A 23,346-nucleotide genomic window follows, 5' to 3' on the forward strand; every position below is an offset into this window, starting at 1 on the left:
CATAAAGTTATTATGTTTATAAGTACAATATTTATATTAAAAACATGTGGGTATGGGGCTGATCCACAAAGCTTTTCGGCTGAGTTATCTCACCTTACTTATTAATTCAAAATGTATCTCCTTAAATGACTTAACTCATGATTTATATCTCCTTAACTGACTTAACTCATGGTTTATCTCTCCCTAACTGACTTAACTCATGGTTTATATCTCCTTATTTGACTTAAAGCATATCTAAGGTGAAAGGTTGTAGAAGAAGTAATTACCTATTTAGCTGCTTGAATTTGCTCGGACGCGATCTGTGTCCTCTTTTTCCCCTCAATTGCTTCCAATTGCATGCTAAAGTGTCCAGACCAAGCCCCAACGCTTCCTTGGGTCAGCAGCTTTGACCAAGAAGCAGAAGTCTGCAATAGCCGCCGCGACTGTGCAGTTTGCATGACCTGCGTTCCTGTGTGCATATCGGAATACCTCTGCTGCCGCATCCTTCCTCGCGGCAGTCTGGGAGAGAGGACATGGCATCAGACGAGGCAGTGTTGCTTGCAAATTTTCGCCAAAGTCATTTTCGCATCAAAAATGCCATTTAAGTTTTCATGTTTTTCCCACCAAAATATGCTACATTTTTTGCGTTTTCACCAAAATAGCAAATTAAAAAAACAAGTGCCATATTTTTTATTAAATAGCAGTTTTCAAAAATAACTGCCATATTTGAAATGTGCGTTTTGCGAAAACGCAAAAATGTATCGGAAGTAGTTTCTTCTCTCCCCATTTTTAGGCCCATGTTAGGTCTTACAAAAAGCAAAAAATCAAAGTGAAAAATCACTAAACTAAATATTTGCATAATTAAAGTGACAAAACGCTAAATTAGATAAGTGTATTTTTGCTTGTCGAAAAGAAAATTGTACTTATTTTTGTGAAAATAATGCGAAAAGAATATCAACATTTTCACTCATCACTGAGACGAGGGACTCCGACCTGTGCAGACATAGCGCAGCCGTGCGAACTGCACAGATGCGGCAGCTATTGCAGACTTTTGCTTCATGGTCAAGGATGCTGACCCAGGGGAGGGTCGGACCCAATCTGGACACTTTAGCATGCAATTGGAAGCAATCAGAGGGAAAAGGAGGATGTAGATTGTGTTCTAGAAAAATTAAGCAGCTACGTTATGGGGACATCCAGGCTTCCCAGCCAGTATGGCACATGGGGGTTTTGAAAAATGGGAAGAAAAAGGAATTCTAAAATTAGGTAACCTATTAAATCTAAAACACAAGAGATGGAGCAGTTTTGCAGAACTCCAAGCATTGTATAATATACCCAGATCACAATTTTTATACTATGCGCAAATTCGCTCTTTTGTTAATTCTTATATCAAAAACCTATCTAAAATATGGTGTATAAATGAATTTGATCTCTTTTTTCGACCACTACTACAAAACTATCCTTAGCAGATATACATAGACTGCTGGATAAGCGCAGTGCAGGGAGTAACAGCAGTGGTTGGATGGTGTAATGGTTAAGGGCTCTGTCTCTGACACAGGAGACCAGGGTTCAAATCTCGGCTCTGCCTGTTCAGTAAGCCAGCACCAATTCAGTAGGAGACCTTGGGCAAGACTCCCTAACACTGCTACTACCTATAGAGCTGCAGCTCTGGCGCTTTGAGTCCGCCAGGAGAAAATGAATTTAAATTAATATGCAGTGAAATATGGAGAGAGTCTCACTTTAAGACAATCCACAAAGCTAAATATGCCTATAACATTAAGTATCGCAACCCACCAGCGCATACTGTCCCGAATGTAACACCCAAAATGCAGATATTTTCCATCGTATGTGGTTATGTCCCCCTATTACTATTTTTTGGAAGAAAGTGCTAGAGATATGTCTCCACAATTATTCCACTATAAAAATAAAGAAGGATCTACAGAAATTAAAATAAACACAAATCCCAAGAGAAAAAGTAGATTGATGCACTTGATCCTTATAGCAGCAAAAAATAATAATCTACAACAAATGGATCCTTCCCAGCACTCCAACAATATGGTACTTGAGGGAGGAGCTTATCCATATCTTCAATTTCGATAAACTGGAAACATTACAGCATATGGAAAAAATGACAAAGACTCTGTTTACTACCTGAAAAAAATGATGGACAAATTCAAGTACACATCCTGGTATGCTACTATGGATCTTCTAGGTCAACTTGGCAAACTAAAGATACCTTGAGTTGGTAAATTGCAACCTTGAATTTTTGATTCAGTTGTCACTGACAGCAAAAGGGGAGGGTTAGGGATTATAGTTGGGGGAAGGGATGTTTGGGAAGGGTTAAGAGGCTTAAATATACAGTATAACTGTATATTACATCATAACTGGCTTGTAGCCAAAATGCCTTGTTATATTTTTGGAAAAAGAAATAAAATATGTTTTAAAAAAAATTAAGCAGCTAAATAGGTAATTACTTTTTTTCACAATCTGTTGCCTTGGATATCCTTAACTCATTATTTATTTCTCCTTACCTGGTTATCTCATGAATTATCTCTTCTTATTTGTTTATCTCATGCATCAGCTCTCTTTATAGTTAAGGTGAAAAATAGGTAAGTTTTGTGAATCAACCCCCATACAGAATGTGATAACATTTGAATGTCTATATATTATTAGCAAAATGTTAGGTCTAATCCCTGGACAACCCTTTCTTCTTCCTAATTTGACCAAACAATGTTCCAGTCCACCAGCTATGGGACCTGCAGTAAGGATCATCAAAAAGAGAGACTAGGTACTAAAGTAAAAAAACAGTAATGGTTGCTCGCCAATAAAAAAATGGCACATTGACTCGATAACAAATAAATTAAAAGAGGTATAGTTACAAATTGTGTTTTGAACGCACCAGAGACAATAAGACAATTGCGACATAAAAGGAGTGAAAGTGGAATACTTCTTACCTCCTGGAAGTATTTACAAAGCAAATACAGTATAAGGAAAGTTTTTATTCTGCTGCACTACAGGCTGGACTAAAAGCTTCCCTCCAGAAGTGCTCGGATACCCCCAATTACGAATTCGAGTGGTCATGAATTCAACTCCGCCCACTTATGAAATGACTCGTGATCACGATCACAAGTAGAAAGGTATATTCGACTCAAGTGCGGTTTTGAGCCGAATAACCACATGTAATCACGAATCACAAGTGCTATTCGAGATTAGAAACCTGCCGACTTTAATGGTTAATTGCAAAGCCCCCTTAAATGCTAGGAACACCATATTTGCCAGTTATGTTAAGAAGAACAATGAAAACAAGAGGACAATTTTTTCAAAAAGACCTTATAGTTATTGAGAAAATTGATTTTAAAGCTTCAAAGGAAAAAAGTGTTTGTGATTAAAAACCCACCAAAACCCGCCAACTTTAGTGGTTAATAGCAAAGTCCCCTTACATGCCAGAATCACCATGGTGGCAGTGCATGTCTGCTAAACAGTAGGTGAGGCTGCAGCCCAGGCCAAGGGTGGCAGCAGCCCAAGGGGACAGCTGAATATAATAGAGTTGCTACATAGGAAAGAGGAGGCTGAAAATGGTCAGCAACACATGGAAAAAGGGAAACTGATGCCCAAGGGAGCTGTTCTTGAAAGAAAGGGAGTGCTGTACATGGATAATACACGTGGAAGAGGGGGCTGCACATGGAATGGGAGGGTTGGAATGGGAGGGTTGCTAGTGCACACGAAATGGGAGCCACAACATACTTGGCCTGGGGCACAAAAAGTATAAATTCGGCCTTGAATGTATGCTTGGTTGTTTTTAAGAATTGACTTTTGAAACATGTTTTCAATCCTTATTTATTTATTTTGTTAAACATATGATCTTAAAAATGTACCCCTGCTTGCTTAATCTTTATTTACTCCTTGTTTTCCAGCATGCTAGCATTCTTCAGGGATTTTGAAGCCTACAAGCATGTGGCTTCAGCTCCTAAGCAATACCAGCCCACATGGTTTATAACATGATGTAGTACACTGCAAAACTGGGATCAGAACATTAGATAGATTAAAGATGTAATTAATGATCCCTTACCTCTTCGCCATAAAGAGTTGATAAGTAAACATACACACACATAAAAATACAAACATAAATACACATTACAAAATAATTTCTTAAAATGAACTATTAAATTTTTCTTTCTTCATGTAATCTAGATGTTTATTATGAAGATAAAACAAGCAGGGGGGGGGGGAGAGAAAAAAAGGATTTATAAATTAGGAAAAGAGCTTTATCTATACAGCAAATCAAGTTATCGATCAATAATGCAACTCCATTTCCTCTAGACTGTAATACGTTTTGTGTATGCAACAGAAGGTTAACATGTAAAGTAACAAAATAACCGTACACAGCCAGAAGAGATTCAGCAGACTGCTCATTTCAGTCATGCAAATACTGATTTGGAGGCAGAGCCAAATCACATAAAGAACTAAAATTAAAAGTATGCTTCGCTGTCAGTATTGACACATGCATGATGCGATAACATACTGATAGCATTGGGATACCGCACTCCACACTGGACACACTGTGAATGTCGCATATATTTAACATTGCGATGCGACTTTCTGCAGTACATTGTGTCCATCATGTTGCACTGCAATGCCACACTATGAACTGGGCCTGAGACATTCATTCAACATTTGAGTTTCCAATCAAGAATCCGTATCGGTCTATTTGCATGGACCAACAGAGATGCTCAGAGGAAATTCAAATGAGTTTCCCACCAATGATTCCAGTTTTGTCCACATGAATGGACTGATGGGAAGCCCTTGTGGGAAAATCAAATATGCCAAAGCTGGAGCTCCAGGACATTTTATCTGCAGGCGAGAAATGACAGATGGTACGCTACTAGAAGAAAGAAGAAACAAACTAAAAAGAAGACAGAATTAAACATTTAAAATTATAGCACAAAATGGAAAATAAGTATACAGATGTGAACAAATAATTATATAGATGAAAAAAGTAGGATACAGAATAATATAGATACAAAAAAAATGAATATTTTCTTACAATATTTTAATGTGTGATTATCTGATTAATGAATATTTTTTTAAGTGTTAGTATTTTTATTTATTAACTCTTCACGGTAAATAAGTATGGCGTCATAAATGTAGACTCAACCTGTCAAATTAAACAGTTAAAGTGAAAAGTAACGCAAACAGTTTTTCAGCTCTAAGCCTGGACTAGTCACAGCCCCTTCCATGCATTTGCATTAATGTGATGATCTCATTATATGAATCACAGTATAGATAACAGGTGATTGAGGAAATACGTTCATGTGTTTATTTAATTAATATTAGCGAAAAATAGCTTTATGTGTGTATGGGGAAAAGGCAGGCATTTGCACTGCAGTAACCTCAGCCTTTCAGCTTAACCACATAACGACCAGCTAACGCCGATAGGCGGCGGCTGGTCGTTTGTGGGTTTCCATGGACGAGCGGCCGTTCCATGTCAGTTCACGGAGGGTGTCTCCGTGAACAGCCTGTGAGCCTCCGATCGCGGCTCGCAGGCTAAATGTAAACACGCGGGGAAGAAATCCCCTGTGTTTACACCCATACGGCGCTGCGCAGCAGCAGCAGCGTAAAGGAGATCGGCGATCCCCGGCCTCTGATTGGCCGGGGATCGTCCGCATCTGATAGGCTTCAGTCTATCAGAGGCGGCGCAGGACGCATTGCTGTCCTGTGCCGCCCAGGGGAAGGAGGGGAGGGAGGGAAAGGGAGCAAGGCGGAAGATCGCTGCGGATGGGGGCTTTCAGGAGCCCCCCCCCCGCTCGGCCACACAGTGTGGCGGCAATCAGACCCCCCCCCCCCCCAGCAGGACATCCCCCTAGTGGGGAAAAAAGGGGGGAAGTCTGATCGCCCTGCCTCAAAGCTGATCTGTGCTGCGGGCTGGAGAGCCCACACAGCACAGATCACAGAAACCAGCCCTGGTCCTTAAGTGGTTAAAAAGAACCTGAGACGAAAGCTTGAAGAGCCAGTTGACGTGACTGAAAGAAGATTACCGGGGGCCAATAGCGGGTGAATGGAGCCATCCAGGAGGACGGTGAGGGAGGCAACAGTGGTCATGGGAATGCAGGAAGCCCCAGGTAAGTATCAATTCTTTTATATCCCTCATCTAGTCTAGGTTCAGTCTATGTTCACTGTGGGAATTGCGTTCCATTCCCTGTCACAGCAGGAGCGCAATGGATCAGGAAAGTTGTGCTGCACATTGGTATACCGCACCCGCTGCATAGTGCATGTCTCGTAGGTGGTACATTGCACTGTGGCAAGCCACGTTACAATGCAGCTGTGTCACTGCACTGCAAGGCACCCCTGTGAATGTAGCCTCATGGTGGCAGTCCCCTACTTTTTTTAGTGAGAAGTAAAGGTCACAGCTGGTGATCTGCGACTCCATTTGTGGATTACAAATTTAAGGAGGGTTGTAATGTGCAGACTACGCGCATGTCATTTTCTCGAACCCCACATGCTGTTGGCCGTGTTACAATGCCTGTTTTGCCACGGTAGCTAATGTTTGTGATTAACATAATGTGCACAGCAAAACGCTGTAAATTTATTTCCGTATGCAGAAATTGATGTTAGACGTGAACTTAGATGGTGTCAGTTGTAATGTGAATTTGCATGCAGCTAAAAGGCATGCAAAGCACTCATATTAGAACCCTGCCTCAGAGGAATTGTGGTGCTGACCACCATTGGCCAAAACATGATCGCCATTTTGTAAATATGGAGCTATAAAACTGGTCATCTTTTTTTCTTAAAGGACTCATGAGGCGACGCTTATGATCTATTTTTTACTCACCTGGGGCTTCTTCCAGCCCCTCGCAGCCATGCAGCCATGGCAGTCCCTTGCCATAGCTTTGGTCCTCCTCGGTGGCATGCTGGTCACCCGTAAAAAGCGGCAGTAGCAGTGCACAGGCGCAGTACACACCAGATTACGTGGACATGTGGGCACGAGTGCCTGTGCAGGCGCAGAGGCGCTGACACACCGCCAGGTCGCTGCTCTTTACGGATGGCCAGTAAGAGACCGAGGAGTACCAGAGCTAAGGCGAGGGACTAACATGGCTGCTAGGGGCTGGAAGAAGCCCCAGGGGAGTAAAAAATAGATTATATGTGTCGCCTCGTGAGACCTTTAATTCTAGAACTAACAAAGAAGTGACCTGAAACTAGATCACCACCTTTTACAACTTTTTAAAAATATTTATACAGTGTATTTTGTCAATAGCCCTGCTATTACACAGGAATAAATATCCAGTGCTACACGCATTTTCCACTTTTTTCATAATTTACTTCAAAGACATATAGTAGAATTTCAAAACACAGTCAGTAATGCAAATAGTCCATAGAGCAGAGCACAGGGATATGCTACAAGAAGCTGCTGCCCTTCCATTGCCAGTGTAGAGATGAAGATCTTTGAAGCTGAGAAGCTGCACCACCCAATTATAGCCAGTGCTAAGATGGTCCCAGCAATCCCCCTATAAGACAGAAAAAACAATATTATGTATGTTTTCTATAGAAAGTTACCGTATATAAGCTTTGACATAGTACAGACACATTGCATCACCCCTTCAGATATCTCCACTGAGCAAAATCCGAAGACATAACAACAAAAGTTGTTTAGGTGATACCTTTAGGCCAGTTTCACACTGGAAACTGGCGTTGTGGGAGCGATGCAGTGCGATGAGCGCATCGCACCACAACGCTAAAAATAGCCTTCGGCGATTACCACGGTAATGCTCAGTAATATACCTTCTGGCTGCAGACCAAGCAGGAAGTGAGGCTCTCTAGCGCTCACTTCCTGTGGCCAAAATTTTAATTGCACAAAAGTGTATTGAAAAAATATGCTTCCGCAAATGCACTACGCACGCGAGCACAGAAAAAAACCTGCATCGCCATAGACTTAAAGAGGAACTCCAGTGAACATTTTACTGTTGGCAGGTGATGTAGCTGCTGCATGGTTTTTGGCAGTTAGAAACAGCTGTAAACAGCTATTTCTCACAAAAGTTCGAATGTTTCTTGTGGGAGGGGTTACTTGTGGGAGGGGTTTCACCACAATATCAGTCATACAGCACCCCCTGATGGTCTGTTTGTGAAAAGGAATAGATTTCTCATGTAAAAGGGGGTATCAGCTACTGACTGGGATAAAGTTAAATTTTTGGTCGGAGTTTCTCTTTAAAGGGGAACTTAAGAGAGAGGTATAAGGAGGCTGCCATGTTCATTTCCTTTTAAGCAATACCAGTTGCCTGGCAGCCCTGCTGATCCTCTGCTTCTAGTACTATTAGCCATAGCCCCTGAACAAGCATGCAGCAGATCAGGTGTTTCAGACTTTAAAGTCAGATCTGACAAGAATAGCTGCATGTTTGTTTATGGTGTTATTCAGATACTACTGCAGAGAAATAGACCAGCAGGGCTGCCAGGCAACTGGTATTGATTAAAAGGAAATAAATATGGCAGCCTCCGTATACCTCTTACTTCAGTTCCCCTTTAAATTACTTATGGTCGCCGTGCAAGTTGCCTGTTGCTTTTGCTGCAAATCAGGCATTTCTGGCACATCGCATCGCACAGCACCAGATATGAAATGCCCGTAGACTTTCATTGGTGTAAAAAAGGGTAACGTAACGTGCCAGTGAGAAAGGGGCCTCAATGACTAACTGCACAATTAACCAATGGCTAATTTGATTACTGTGTGTTTGTGTCTCTACCCATTGTAAAATGCTCTTAGGGTGAATAGATCGAAGCTTTGATAATATCCTTTACATTTCAGAAAAAGAGGAAGACTTTAACATGGTGTCAGATTGCTGAATACCAAAGAAATGCATATATAAGGTTCTGTATGTGACTTTACTTTGTATGGTTTGATCCAGTTCTGTGTCATGTCTGAAGAAGAAACTTAAAGTTTGGAAAGCTTGCAATGAATTCTTGTACAGTTAGTCATTAAAGGTATCACGAAGTACTCCAAAAATGCAACGCGTTTCGTGGGTATGAACCTGCTTCCTCAGGCAATAAAACAGAGCAATAGCAAAAGGGTCAGTAGATGCGCCAGAGGCGCTAGGCACATCTACTGACCCTTTTGCTAGTGCTTCATTTTAGTGCCAGAAAAAGCAGGTTCAAACACACGAAACGCGTTGCATTTTTGGAGTACTTTAAATAAATTGTTATTATTATATAACAGCATATGTTGATGTCTACTTGGAGGAGGTCAGTCCACCACTACCTTCTCTTTTTCTTAATCTAATTTTAATCATTTTTATACTACTCTGGTGCCTCTGTTATACCTTTCAGTTTATTTATACAGACCCATTTGCTGTGACCTGAGGACTGAGTTTACTATATCCAGAGGATTACCGGTACTATATCAGCTTTACTATAACGAGAGTCTGCTGTAATATTATTATATACTATGCTAAAAAGATACAGGTAAGGTAACTGTTTCCCACCAATATCGGCCATATTCTGTACTAGAAATATAACAAAGATAAGTATTAGATTCAGAGCCACTTTTTTTTTTACCAGATGAGATCCTTAAAAGAGTCATTAAACAAGATTACCTACACCCGATCTACTTACCTGGGGCTTCCTCCAGGCCCTTGCAGCTGAAATGTCCTACGCCGTAGCTCTGCTCTCAGCGCCAGCCTGGGGTCCCCGCACGGTGCAGAGGTCGACCTCGATGTCGTCCTTACTGCACCTGCGTGAAGCGCCGCTGTCAATCAAGTCCACTCTGTCTGCAGTGTACTGCACCTGCACAGTACAGTCCGGACAACGTGGACTTGATTGACAGCGGTGCTCGCGCAGGCGCAGTAGAGGACATCTGCCAAGACACCGTGCGGGGACCCTGGCCCGGCAGCTGAGAGCAGAGCTACGGCGTAGGACATGTCAGCTGCAAGGGGCTGGAGGAAGCCCCAGGTAAGTAGATCGGGGGGAAGTTAATCTTGTTTAATGACTCCTTTAAGACCTGTACTTTTTATTTATCAATTTATTTTTCAACCATTCCTTTAATTAGGAATTCTTATTAGTTGTATTTGTTTTGTTCTGGATAGCGATACTAAAGAGTTAACCAGGTGTCAGTTATTATTCAGCAAACATATCTGATAAATAAACATCTTGGTGATACCAGGGACATGCAATTTAATACCTAGATAATCTTTTTTTTGCCTTGGTATAAATGACATTTCTTCTCTTCTAGATGCTATTTAATCCTTTTATCAGAAAACATGGATCTATAACTGCAGCCTTCTGACACTAAATCTCATTAAATAATCTCTTTTGGTCCATTTGCTTTATTTAAAAATCTATCAAGCATCATGTGAACTCAATCTGTGATGTGGAAGTAGATCTTTATCCTCTAATTGAAATGGTTACACATGAGTGCGGTGGGAGGAAGGTGTAAAATGAAGACTGGAAGAGGTTTTCAGTCTGACCATCTCATAGAATTTAGCAAAGATGAATGTTACTAACAATCAGCGTGGACAGTGGCAGTATAAAAAGGAACATCATTTGCATTAAAATGTACATATGTTTTTTAGCAGTGCTAGGCTTACAACTTTTTATACAGAGGTTGCACATTAGCCTTAACCCTCCTGGCGGTTTGCTAAAAAATCGCCAGGGGGCAGCAAATCTTTTTTTTAAAAAAATTTTTTTTCATGTAGCGAGACAAAGTCTCGCTACATGATAGCCGCTGCTCAGCGGCATCCCCCCAGCCCCTCCGATCGCCGCCGGCGATCGGCGATCAGGAGATCCCGTTCTTTGAACGGGATCTCCTGGAGGGCTTCCCCCGTCGCCATGGCGTGACGTCAAAGGGGATTCCTATCCACCCCATAGAGCTGCCTGGCACTGATTGGCCAGGCAGCGCACGGGGTCTGGGGGGGGAAGGGGGGCGGCTGCGGCGCGACGGATAGCAGCGGATCGGCGGGTAGCGGCGGCGATCGGGCACTGCACGCAGCTAGCAAAGTGCTAGCTGCGTGCAGCAAAAAAAAAATTATGCAAATCGGCCCAGCGGGGCCTGAGCGGTGCCTTCCGGCGGCATAGCCTGAGCTCAACTCGGGCTTACCGCCAGGAAGGTTAAAGGATACCAGAGCCGAATGAAGTAGGAAAAATTAGAGCGGTGGGCATCAGGACAGCAGCCAGTACATGACCCTTTTTTCTACTCCATTCTCCTCTCTGCCCCTCTGATCCTTTCTAAGTGCCCCTGGCAGCCTCTTTTCCAGGTCGCCGGAGTTGGGCATAGTGCGCAGGCACTGGCCCAGCTGCATGCGTCCTACAGCGCACCCACGCAGCCAGGATCACTCTGTGCATGCCCATGATGTTTTCGCAGCTCCCAGCTGCAGACACGCGATGTAGGATGAGTGCAGCTGGGCCAGCCCCTGCGCACTTATACTCGACTCCGGTGACCCAGGAGAGAGTGCCAGGGGCATTCAGGAAGGATTGGAGGGGCAGAGAGGAGAACACGGGGAGCTGTGGGCATCAGGACAGCTGCCAGTACATGCCTGCTCCCCCCGTTTTTCCTACTTCATTCAGCTCTGGTATCCTTTAAAGTGTACCCAGGCCAAAACTCATGAACAAATTCACATACTCACCTAAGAAAAAGATCCTGATGAGGCTTCCCATGGCCTCTTCTGGTCCCTCTGTTGCAGCTCAAAGACTCTCCACATATTACCAATAAGGGATTGTCGGTAATCTGATTGGGGTCTCGCTCCTCTTCAGGCATGAGCATGGCAACTTAACGTTATTACAGGCGACAAACTGATGTGCCATCATGGTAAAAATACAGCACTCAATGAGAAAGAGCCAATTAGTCAGCCAGCCAGCCAGCCAACCAGCCAATGGAGTGCACAGCCTGCCGCTAGTGATTGACTCTGTGCAATAGTCAATCACTTCCTGGTTTAACAATTATGCCAGAGAGTGTACGCCACGCACCTAACACGCCCACACTACCTAGCAACAATGGAGAAAGACCATCCAAGTGAGCCTACAGGAGGAACAATGGAGATGAAATCTGCATGCCGAAAGCCGATCACAAGCCTGCTGCTTACACGCCGCTGGAACCAGGCCGAGGTAAGATCGTGACAATAAAATTGGACAGTCAATATTGTAACATTAGTGGGCACCTTAAAGGGAACCTAAACTGAGAAGGATGTGGATTTTTCCTATTAAAATAATACCAGTTGCCTGACTCTCCTGCTTTTGCTGTGCCTCTAATACTTTTAGCCACAGCCCCTCAACAAGCATGCAGATCAGGTGCTCTGACTGAAGTCAGACTGGATTAGCTGCATGCTTGTTTCAGGTGTGTGATTCAGCCACTACAGCCAAAGAGATCAACAGGACTGCCAGGCAACTAGTATTGTCCAAAGGCAAACATCCATATCCCATTCAGTTTAGGTTCCCTTTAAGTCACATTCACAATTAATCATGCCTTTTTGCCATCATTGTTTTTTCATTGATTATTTTTAAAAAGATTTTCACATTATTTTTTTTTGGCTTGATGGCAGCTCAACCATAACCATTAAATAGAAACACTGCTAAATGCCCATACAAAACTATAACAACAATTACAAACTGTGGGTCGTGCTCATTTATATTTACAATGCAGATCAAATTGTGCATTGATTAATTATAAACCATCTATTTACAAAAGAGACTTGTAGAGCCCTGAGTTAATACCAAAATAATTCCATCAAAAAAGTAAAAGTAAAGAGCAGTTTGGCCATTACTCTATCCAGAAGTGTTAATACATGCTAAAGAAAAACATAACTGAAAAATAGAGAACTACTATTAAAGTTGATCCACAAAACTAGTGGTAAAATTGCCATACTGGTACTTGGGAAGTTACAGTATGTAGTGTGCACTGTGCAATTAGCGCAACCTGCGTTGCCAGGGTAACATGCACATTAACCATGTTACTGCATGTTTTTGCGTAACTTGCGCTATGTAACTATTACCTGCACACAGAAAATTTGATGCAGATTTCATTAACCCCATTGTTTTTTAAAATAATTCATTATTTGTTGTTGTTCTATGTAATTGTAAAAAAGTGAGTCACAGCAAAGGATAGAAAAACTGGACTGTGCTCATTTTAAACTTTTCTTTGCTGATAAGATAAATTGTGGATCCTGTATCCTGGCATGGGTCTGATACCATGGGCTTGATTCAGAAAAGGGTGCTAAGTGTTAGCACGCCAGTGAAAAGGCGCTTTGCATGTGCTAACTAGGGTGCTAAGTAGTTAGCACCGTAGTTAGCACATGTAAACTATTTAGCACCGTAGTTAGCACATGTAAACTACTTAGCACCCTAGTTAGCACGGTGCTAAGTAGTAGTTTGCATGTGCTAACTATGGTGCTAAGTAGTTTGCATGTGCTAACTACGGTGCTAAGTTTGCATGTGCTAACTACGCTGCTAAGTAGTTTGCATGTGCTAACTACTTAGCACCCTAGTTAGCACGTCCAAAGCCTTTAGGCATGCTAACTGGGTTAGCACCGTTTACTGAATCAGGCCCTATGTCAAAGATTCTGAGATGCAGCCAATAATCCCTCACGCAGACAAAGCATTACTAAGAGTCATATGTTTTTATTATCAGAAAGCCTAATAAGCCTCCAATAAGCTTTATCATCAAGTGACAGAATAACAAAAGGGTGTGAAAGCAAAAAAAGCTGCTTTATTTTCACATTTATAATCGGAAAATTCTGCTGCTTTGTGCTGACAGCTGCAGGTTCTGACCTTATTACTGTCAATTCTCTAGCTTGGCCTGCACACCACCACCACCATCACGTAGTGTGTGTATGTGACTCCTACAGCCCAGAATACACACATCTGCAGGGGGAAACTCAGGTGGCAAATGCTGCAAATTCTGCTATACTGTATACTACTTAAAACTTTCTACTTACTTACTACACGTTTCAGCTAGAAAAGAGAACTAGTAATTCACACAATCAGACTTATAACTTTCATGACAGAGCAGGGAAATATAACACACATGAAGCCAGTGGATACACATGATAGCTCTAATGCAAATTTACTATAATTTAAATAACGGTGTAAGGCTAAATTGGATTTTAAGAAAAACTCAGTACAATTACACAAAACTAAGATCAATGAGGGCAAGGAATGTACCTGGGCTGTGGTACTTCACAGCACTGAAAAGGGCTTCTATTTTGTATGGAACTAGTATTTAAATCTCACCTGAATTGGAGCAAATAAAGTATATTTTTACTTACCTAGACCTTTCAGGTACCTTCCTGTCCACATGGTCTCCTCCATTGTGCTGCTGCCCCCTTTGAAAGATCTGCAATGGGAACTCCAATTGAGGCTACTGTGCATGCTTGGTCTTGTCAACACACCTCCTCAATCACTCTCCTGTCACCAGGAGCATCTACACATGCACGGTTCTCAAAAAAAATTGTTCCATGCACGAACATGCATGTGCAGTAGCTACCACAGAAGTTCCAGTTGCAGATATTTCAGATGGAGCAGCAGCACATCGGAGGGAACTGAATGACCTGGAAGACTATTGGGGGAGAGTGGAGAAGCCCAAGGTAAGTAAACTATACTTTTTTTCTCCAATTCAGGTGTACTTATCACATGAAAATTTTATTGTATGTACAAACTTGCATCTTTAATTTAGAGAACACAATATTTGCTAACTACAAATATTCCACTTGCTTAGTGGCTGGATAGTGTCAAGGACTCCATATGTGTCACAGACGACCTGGGTTCAAATCTTGGCACTTCCGGTTCAGTAAGCCAGCACCTATTTAGCAAGGAGACCTTGGGCAAGACTCTCTAACGCAGCTACTGCCTATAGAGCACGTTCTAGTGGCTGCAGCTCAAGCGCTTTGAGCCCACCAGGAGAAAAGTATAAATGTTATTTGTCTTGTCTTATGAATGACAGCACAGAAAACACAGCAGCCAGGCCTGAGCAGAAAATCTCTCCATATGTCCACGTTATTTAATAAAAATAAAGTATTTTTATGTATCTGTGTACTTTGATTACATCAGTATTAAGCATCTGCAGCAGTTCTAGCCATACAGTTTTGACTATGGCAGTAAATGTGTTTCCTGATAACAATCAGTCCTGATCTAGACATTGTACGTGAATAACAATGTATTTTCTCCTGATGGCATCTTTTACCCCTAATTTATTAATGCTTTGATCAACTGGCACAGTGGTTTTATTTACTGCGCCGCCGTAGATAAGGGATAATGCTGGCATTTCCTTAGCAGGTTTGGAATTGCACAGCTTCTTGCTGCCTTCCACTTGCAAAATATGTTATCCACAAACATTGTTGAGCAGGACAGATGGTGCTCCCTGCTAAGGCTGCTGGTTTTGATCTTTCCTGCACTTTAATGGATAATCTACTTCTGATTCCAGCTGTTGTCTTTGATTATTCCTCAGCATTGTGGTCACTCATCACTTTCTGTACTGCTGTAACCTTTTGTACGTAGTGCCAAAAAGTCTGTGCGTGTAACTCGTGCTCATGTAAAGCCTAAAGGGCCATTGTCACTCTTTCATGTTTGTTGGGCTAAAAGAGGAAGAATTGAACTTTATCCCAATCAGTAGCTGATTCCCATAAGAAAGTTTTACCTTTTCTCTAATACGGTAGATCATCAGAGGGTTCTGAATGGCAGATATTATGGTGAAAGCCCTCCCAAATTGTCATGTTATGACCATAGTCCTGACAGTTTGCTGTCTGTGAACCTTGTTGCATTGTGGGAAATAACGTCTGTTTTGGTATACAAGAGAATTAGTTTGAGATAGCACTATTTTTAATTCGATCACCCATTTACCGGTAATTATAATGTGGCAAAACATCCAAAAAAGGCATAAAAAACCAATACCAATAAGATTCAATGGTGTGAAAAGCAGCGTGAAGGAGCTGTATGGCTCCACTGCCACTGCTGCTTTGCACTTACACAAGAACGGGCCCCCACCCTGCACTGGCAGGGGTCGTGCGGGCTATTGTTACACCTCCGATGTTTCATATCTATTGTGGTTATGGTTGTATCCAATGGGGGGAAAAAAACAGGAGTGCCAATATAGTGTAAAAGGCAAGTAGAATACTATTTACAGAGGTGGGTTACAACCACAATTGCTGGCATGTGGAGAATACTATCTCCACGCGCATGAGTCTGGGATCTTCTGTTTGGGTGTGATCAATCGCCTCCAAAAATATGAGAAACCACTCAGGGGAAAAAAACCTAAATAGGTGTTATTGATATAACGAGTGGGAAGAGGTACCCCAAGGTGTATACAGCTCTTGTAAGCTATTTAAAGTAAATAAACACCACAGATGAGGAGGGACTTATGGAAGATTATCTTATTGAACACAAAATGACTATGCGTTTCAAGGGTCTTACGATGACTTGTGTGGCGTGTTGTGCAATTAGCATGACCAGCGTTTCCTTTGTGTGCATGTCTGTTTGCACACTGTAGCATCATTTTAAACATAGAATAAAAGTGTTTAACAGATACCCTCTCATGCAAAGCAAAATGGGCGCCGCCATAGGTACCTATGCTAATAGCCGCGAATACCAGCTAGTATGGGTAATTTGGGTGCCTGATATTTGAAGCTGCAGTTTGCATAGCAGGTGGCCCTGGTGCCTAAGTTGCCCATGATAGCTTCTAATCATGGTTATTATTATAGTTGCCTATGTTGGTGTCCATTTTACCGGTGGGCAGGCGGGGGTAGGCATTTAGGCATTAGCTGGAGCTACTTAGGTTAAGCGGAGGGCGGGGGGGATTGGACATCAGCTGGAGGTACTTAGGTTAAGCGGAGGGGGGTGGGGGATTAGGCATCATCTGGAGGTACTTAGGTTTAGGCATCACAAGGGGTAGACTTAAAGAACAAGTGACACCCATGCTAACCTAGAAATAAAAAACACATATATTAGCAGATAAATACTACTTCTACTTACATAACAGATGTATTGTGCTATCCACGTAATGAATCATGTGAATTTTACAAAGGAAAAGCAGAAAATCCTATTCTAGGCAGTGGCCATCTTGCCAAGCTAATGCTGACATCATATCCTCTCTGACTCTTGTTTTCCCCCCTCCCTTCTCTTGCTCATTGTGTATTCATTAGCTGCCCTCCTCCCAGAGTCTTCAGACACTCCCACTGAGGTGTATACTAGCAACTTCACTGTCTATTTTTGTTTACACATCCAATCACTGAGTCACCTCAGCCTTGCTTGTAAACACAAGTAATCAGAGGGAGTTTCTGATAAGCAGCAAGGCAGGGAAATAAATGGAAGAGGAGGAATATATTATAGATAAAAAGAACTCCCAGCATTCAACTCTTTGGCACTGTTTGGCAATAGAGCCAGCCCTCCTAAAGTATGTCATAACTCCAAACCATAACAGCAGAAAACGTTTTGCAAGTTTTGAATGCAGGATTAGTATCGTTATCACTTAATACACTCAGACCAGTTGCTGTTGAAATTTGATTTTTATGGTGACAATACCGCTTTAAGTTTAAGGGGGTGGTTAGGTTTAGGCATGGGTAGAGTTAGGGCTCTGTGTCAGAATAAGGATAGGCTATGGCAAAGTACCAGTAAAAATATCAGAATAACCCACTGATCCCTAGTGGAATCTTGCGGCGCCTATTTTAAATTGACGCCTTCTCATGTTCTAACCCCACCAGCCCACCCAAGAGATGTTTGTTACTAAAAAAAACTATACTGCCGTTCATGTATGCACATAATTATGCTTGACCCAGATTAAATCATACAAAATAGGTCATTTTGATCAGTATTACTTATCAGTAGATCAGTTATATATTATTTGAAATATTATATCTAGCTTATAAGGCATGCAGAATATACTGCACATATTGTTTGTGTTTCCTATGCAAAGTAAAAGCTTTCTTGTTGAGATTCCTCAGTACTTACTGAAGAGAGAATAGGATGGCGAAGCAGGACAGGATCACCATAGGCAGCAGGCAGTACCCGAGAACGCTGGCAACACAGCCATGTGACACACCTGTGATGCTCATCAGGTTTAATAACGCGTGGATTCCCAAGCAGCCAATTATACTCATGGTGTACACGTAACCAAAGTGAACCTTTCCTGCCTGAGAAAAAGAAACAGGATTCATACAGTGTTATGGAAACTGAGAAAAACATTCTCACAGACTGAGGTTATTTAATAATAATTAAAAGCGAACCCCAGATGAAAATAAAATGAACAATTGAACCTGTCCTCCTACTCTTAAAAAGTACTTTTTTTAGACATCTCATGGTTTTATTTTATGTATAATCATTTACAAAGTAGATGTACTATAATGAGGAAGAGGGTGGAAGTCAAAGGTAATGTGTGTAATATGGGAAGAAAAAGCTAGTATGTGCACGACATGCAGGTGTAATGTGGGGTTATAATGTATATAAATATATCTAGTACTCTGGGGGAAGGTTAGAAATGTCAATGGGCCATATTCACTAACCAATAACTTGACTATTGTAGCAGCACATGTGGCATAATTAGCACAACCCAAGTTACCTAGATACCCATGCTGTTTGCCTAGCCTATGTTACCTAGGTAACTCAGGTTGCATTAACTGCGCAGTTGGTAACTTTACTGCTGGTTTATTAAATATGGCCCACTGTGGTGATGTGATATGGGATGAGTTTCTAGTATGTCATATGTGCACAATGTGCTGATCAGGGCATTGCTAGCCCCAAAGATCAGTGGCACGTGCCCCATATCTATTCTGTGGTGCCCCGGATATCTCCTAGGCAGAGCCAGGTGTGGTGCTTCAATCAGGGGTATGCTGGTTGCTGCGGTGCCTCTATGTGGGCATACTGGGTGCTGTGGTCCCATGCTGGGCGCTGTGATGCCTTAATGGGGGCATGCAGGGTGCTGTGGTTCTTTTATGGGGCATGCTGGGAGTTGTGGTACCTTAATGGGAGGCCCGTGGGAGCATGGGAGGGGGTCCACTAGAAGGTCAGGGAATGCTATGGGGGGACTGCCAGATAACTTGGCTGCAGATCAGCCTGCCCAGCAGAAAGCCAAACCAGCCACCAGGTAACTCTGCCTAGTCATGTTTAAAGGATACCCGAACTGACATGTGACATGATGATATAGACATGTGTATGTACCGTATAAAAACTCCAAAACTGCGCTGATATCAATGTAGGGTGTAACTTTCGGTGGTGCGCTGCTGTACACAATAGTAATCAATAGAGTCTCAAACAATGGCTGCGCACAAGAACATCAGCAAACTGCGTTCCACACTCCAAGTGGTAACCGTCACTCCTCCTACTCAGGGTCAGACCAGATCACTTCACTTCAGTGAGACACCACCACCACACCCCAAGCAGTGGCCACTCACCGTTAATAGAGACCCTCAATTAGATGGGTCCACAGCGCTTGTGGGGTCATCTGGCCGCCCCCTGCCGTTAAATGGAAGATCACCTCCTCGCCACTTTCTGTATCAGTTGCTGGTTCATTCACCTCAAAAGACATATACCAGAGCTCCCATAGCGTAAAATTGTATAAAAGTTTTATTAATAAAAAGATTTCACACTTACAAACACATCCAGGGTATATTCGTATAGAGTTTTTGTGGGCTCCACCCCAAACGTTGGCCACCGGGTTGGCTGTAGAGCGCTGTTTCTAACGCCTTCCCCTCTGCGTCCACGTTCCTCCCCTTGGAAGGTGATCTTCCATTTAACGGCAGGGGGCGGCCAGATGACCCCACAAGCGCTGTGGACCCATCTAATTGAGGGTCTCTATTAACGGTGAGTGGCCACTGCTTGGGGTGTGGTGGTGGTGTCTCACTGAAGTGAAGCGATCTGGTCTGACCCTGAGTAGGAGGAGTGACGGTTACCACTTGGAGTGTGGAACGCAGTTTGCTGATGTTCTTGTGCGCAGCCATTGTTTGAGATGTGTATGTACCGTGCCTAGCACACAAATAACTATGCTGTGTTCCTTTTTTTCTTTCTCTGCCTGAAAGAGTTAAATATCAGGTATGCAAGTGGCTGACTCAGTCCTGACTCAGACAGGAAGTGACTATAGTGTGACCCTCACTGATATGAAATTCCCCTTTTTTACCTCTTTCTTGCTCTCAGAAGCCATTTTCTGCTAGGAAAATGTTTTATAGTTGGAATTCCTTATCACACTGTAGTCACTTCCTGTCTGAGTCAGGGCTGAGTCAGCCACTTACATATCTGATATTTAACTCTTTCAGGCATAGAAAGAAAGAAAGGAACACAGAATAGTTATTTGTGTGCTAGGCACTGTACATACCCATGTCTATCTCATCATGTCACATGTCAGTTCGGGTATCCTTTAAGTGACACTGCCTATTTCTGTGATACTAGCACACCCAAGCCCGTTTAAAAATGGGCTCTAGGGTCTGAGTTTCTCGATGCCGCCCGTCGCATGTACTGCGCACGTGCGTGCACACGTCACATGAGCGCGCACCCTCCGCACACACCTGCCACACACACGCCTGCGCGCATCTGCCGCGCGCGCACCTGCCGCACACCCGGCCACCCACTCACACACCCGCCCAGCTCCCTGTCCCCGTCCTCCTGTCTCTGTGAGGCTGGGTCCGTGCTGCGCGCATGCGCAGTAGCAAAAAGCACGGACCCAGTAACACAGGGACAGCGTGACGCAGGGACACAGGGGTTTTATTATAGAGGATGCTGCATTTTTTTTTTACTAATGGTGAGGGGGCTTTATCCAACATTTTGCTGAGCAGGCCTACTTAGACCGCTGTTAGGTTCATGTAAATTTGGCTCCACCCATGACCACACCCACATTCTGGTACGTGGCCACATCCATTTTATGGCTGGAGTGCCCAAAAGTGCCACGGATCTCTTAGGATCCTAGCAACGCGTCTGCTGATGCAACTGTAATGAGGAGAGTGTATATGCAGTTTTGTATGAGGTTTAATACTGGGTAGTGCTCTGTCAAATATATAGTGGTGGTGAGAGGAGAGAGGGGGGGTTGGTAGTATCAATGTTTTGGTGTGCTATGGCATGAGTTAATATTAGTATCATAGGTGCACAGCATACAGGGACAATGTGGGGTTGTAATGTAGAGAGTGTATGCGCAGTACTGTGTGGGGGTATACTATGTTGAGTGAGCTTTCAAATGAGTGGGGGTACTGTAATAAGGCAGAGGGTGGAAGTGTCAAATGTGGTGTAATTGGTGTAATCTCTGGTTGTAATGTGGAGAGTGTAAGTACAATGTTGTATGGAATTTAATCTGGGGGAAGTACTGTACCGTTTAAAGAGACTCTGTAACAAAATTTTCAGCTTTATTTCTTCTATCCTATAAGTTCCTATACCTGTTCTAATGTGGTCTGTCTTACTGCAGCCTTTCCTAGTTGCACAGTTGCTGTATTATCTCTGTTATATAATCTAATCTTCTTTCCTCTGACGGCTTTGTCGGGCTCAGGCACTCAGGCAGGAATCTGCTGCTCTGCTGTGATAGGATAGAAGCTATACACCCTCTACACCCTAGTTTCTCAACATGCGGTACGCGTACCCCAGGGGGTACTTCTGATGGTTCCAGGGGGTACTCAGACTTGCTATACTTAACCAAGAATAACAAATTTAGAGTTTTAGAAAATGATAAATCCAATTTAAACAACACCAAATTAGTATTTTAGCTAAATAAAAGCAATAGTAAATGCTTGGAAATTGTTTAGAACCAATTATCATGTAATATGATACATACATACATTTGTCAAGGGGTACTTGCGATAATGTTTACTATGCTAGGGGGTACTTGCCGAGTAAAGGGTTTTAAAAGGGGTACATACTAATAAAATGTTGAGAAACACTGCTCTACACCAGTGCTCCCCAACCCTGTCCTCAGGGCCCACCAACAGTGCATGTTTTGTAGAAATCCAGAGAGGTAGTTAATCAGCTCTGCTGAGACACTAATTACCTCACCTGTGAATGTTTGTGGTTTTCTGCAAAACATGCACTGTTGGTGGGCCTTGAGGACAGGGTTGGGGAACTCTGCTCTACACAACCCCTGCAGGCTCTGTATGAGTCACAGACTGAGCTCCTCTCAGCCTATCACAAGCTGGTTAGAAGCCCTGTCTTTTGTTTGTAAACCCTGCCTAAAACTGGCAATTACACGCCAGGATCGCAGCAGGGAGTGGCAAAAACAGCACAGAGGGGCCCGGGAGAACATAATAGAATGGTATGCTTTTTATTGTAAGAATTTTAGAGTACAGATTCTCTTTAAGGGTATAACATTAAGGGAACTGGAGGTGAAATACATATGAAGGCTGACATATTTTAATAATGCATATTGCTTGGTTGTCCTGATGATCCTCTGCCTCTAATGTCTTCAGCAATAGACCCTGAACAAGCATGCAGATCAGATGTTTCTGAAAATACATCTGAGAAGATGAGCTGCATTTATGTGTGATTCAGACACTACTGATGCCAGAATGATCAGCAGAAAAGCCAGGCAACTGGTATTGTTTAAAATAAAAAAATATGTCAGCCTCCATAGGTCTCTAACCTCAGGTTCCTTTTAAAAATATGGTGTGCAGTGTAATGTGTACATAATGTGGTGAGATCTTTGTCACTGTCTTTTTCCCCTTTGTCTCTCTCACCAACCTTTGTGGCATAGTGGTTAATGCTCTCGCCTTGCAGTGCTGGGTCCCCGGTTCGAATCCCAGGCAGGGCACGATTTTCATGGAGTTTGTATATTTTCCTCATGTCTGCGTGGGTTTCCTCTGGGCAGTGGGCACCCCGGTTTCCTACCACATCCCACAATAAATATATATAAGTTAATTGGATCCCCCCTAATTTGGCCCTAGACTATGATACAAACATAGACATTTGACTATAGCAGGGATTAGATTGTGAGCTCCTCTGAGGGACAGTTAGCGGCAAGACTATATATACTCTGTACAGCACTGCAGAAGATGTCAGCGCTATATAAATAATAATAATAATAGTAATAATAATTCCCCTTACTCTCTATGTTCCTCTCCACCATCTCTCTGCCTCTCAATTTCCTCCCTCCCTCCCTCCTTCTTTATGTCACCTCTGTTTCATTTTCCAGATGTCTCACAATTTTGCTAGTTTTTATTTGAAAGGTGTGTAAGAGTCACTGATCAAATTCATCCCAATTTAAGATCTAGAATACGAAATTAAATCAAGGCAATATCCTAAAGTCATGGCACCGCATGGCAAGTCTGCGCCACACATTCCCATGTTGTCTTTATTTTTAGACTCTGCAAAGAAACAATTTCTGACAGTTACGTTCATCAGCTGCAATCTTATTGTCATAAAAAACAGAGGTGAGACCAAACTAGTTAACCTGAACTCTGAATAAGCATTGTGAGCATTCATAATTGATTTCTTTGGGATATTCTGGAG

General features: G+C 42.7%; 1 protein-coding gene across 4 annotated transcripts in view; it reads right to left on the minus strand.

The window, feature by feature from the left end:
• The window catches only part of YIPF7 (Yip1 domain family member 7), a 114,622-nt gene that overhangs the window by 31,391 nt on the left and 59,885 nt on the right, over positions 1–23,346 (minus strand). For 3 of the 4 annotated variants that reach the window (XM_068278523.1, XM_068278524.1, XM_068278525.1), the window contains 2 exons: positions 17,884–18,065; positions 6,875–7,478 (listed from right to left, as the gene is read on the minus strand). In XM_068278523.1, the coding sequence (XP_068134624.1) occupies positions 7,316–7,478; positions 17,884–18,065 (345 nt within the window). In that variant the 3' untranslated portion in view covers positions 6,875–7,315. Of the gene's footprint in view, positions 1–6,874; positions 7,479–17,883; positions 18,066–23,346 lie in introns of those variants that run through there. The other variant, XM_068278527.1, reaches the window with a different exon arrangement.

Source organism: Hyperolius riggenbachi, chromosome 1 (genome assembly GCF_040937935.1).
Source record: "Hyperolius riggenbachi isolate aHypRig1 chromosome 1, aHypRig1.pri, whole genome shotgun sequence".
Lineage (NCBI taxonomy): Eukaryota > Metazoa > Chordata > Amphibia > Anura > Hyperoliidae > Hyperolius > Hyperolius riggenbachi.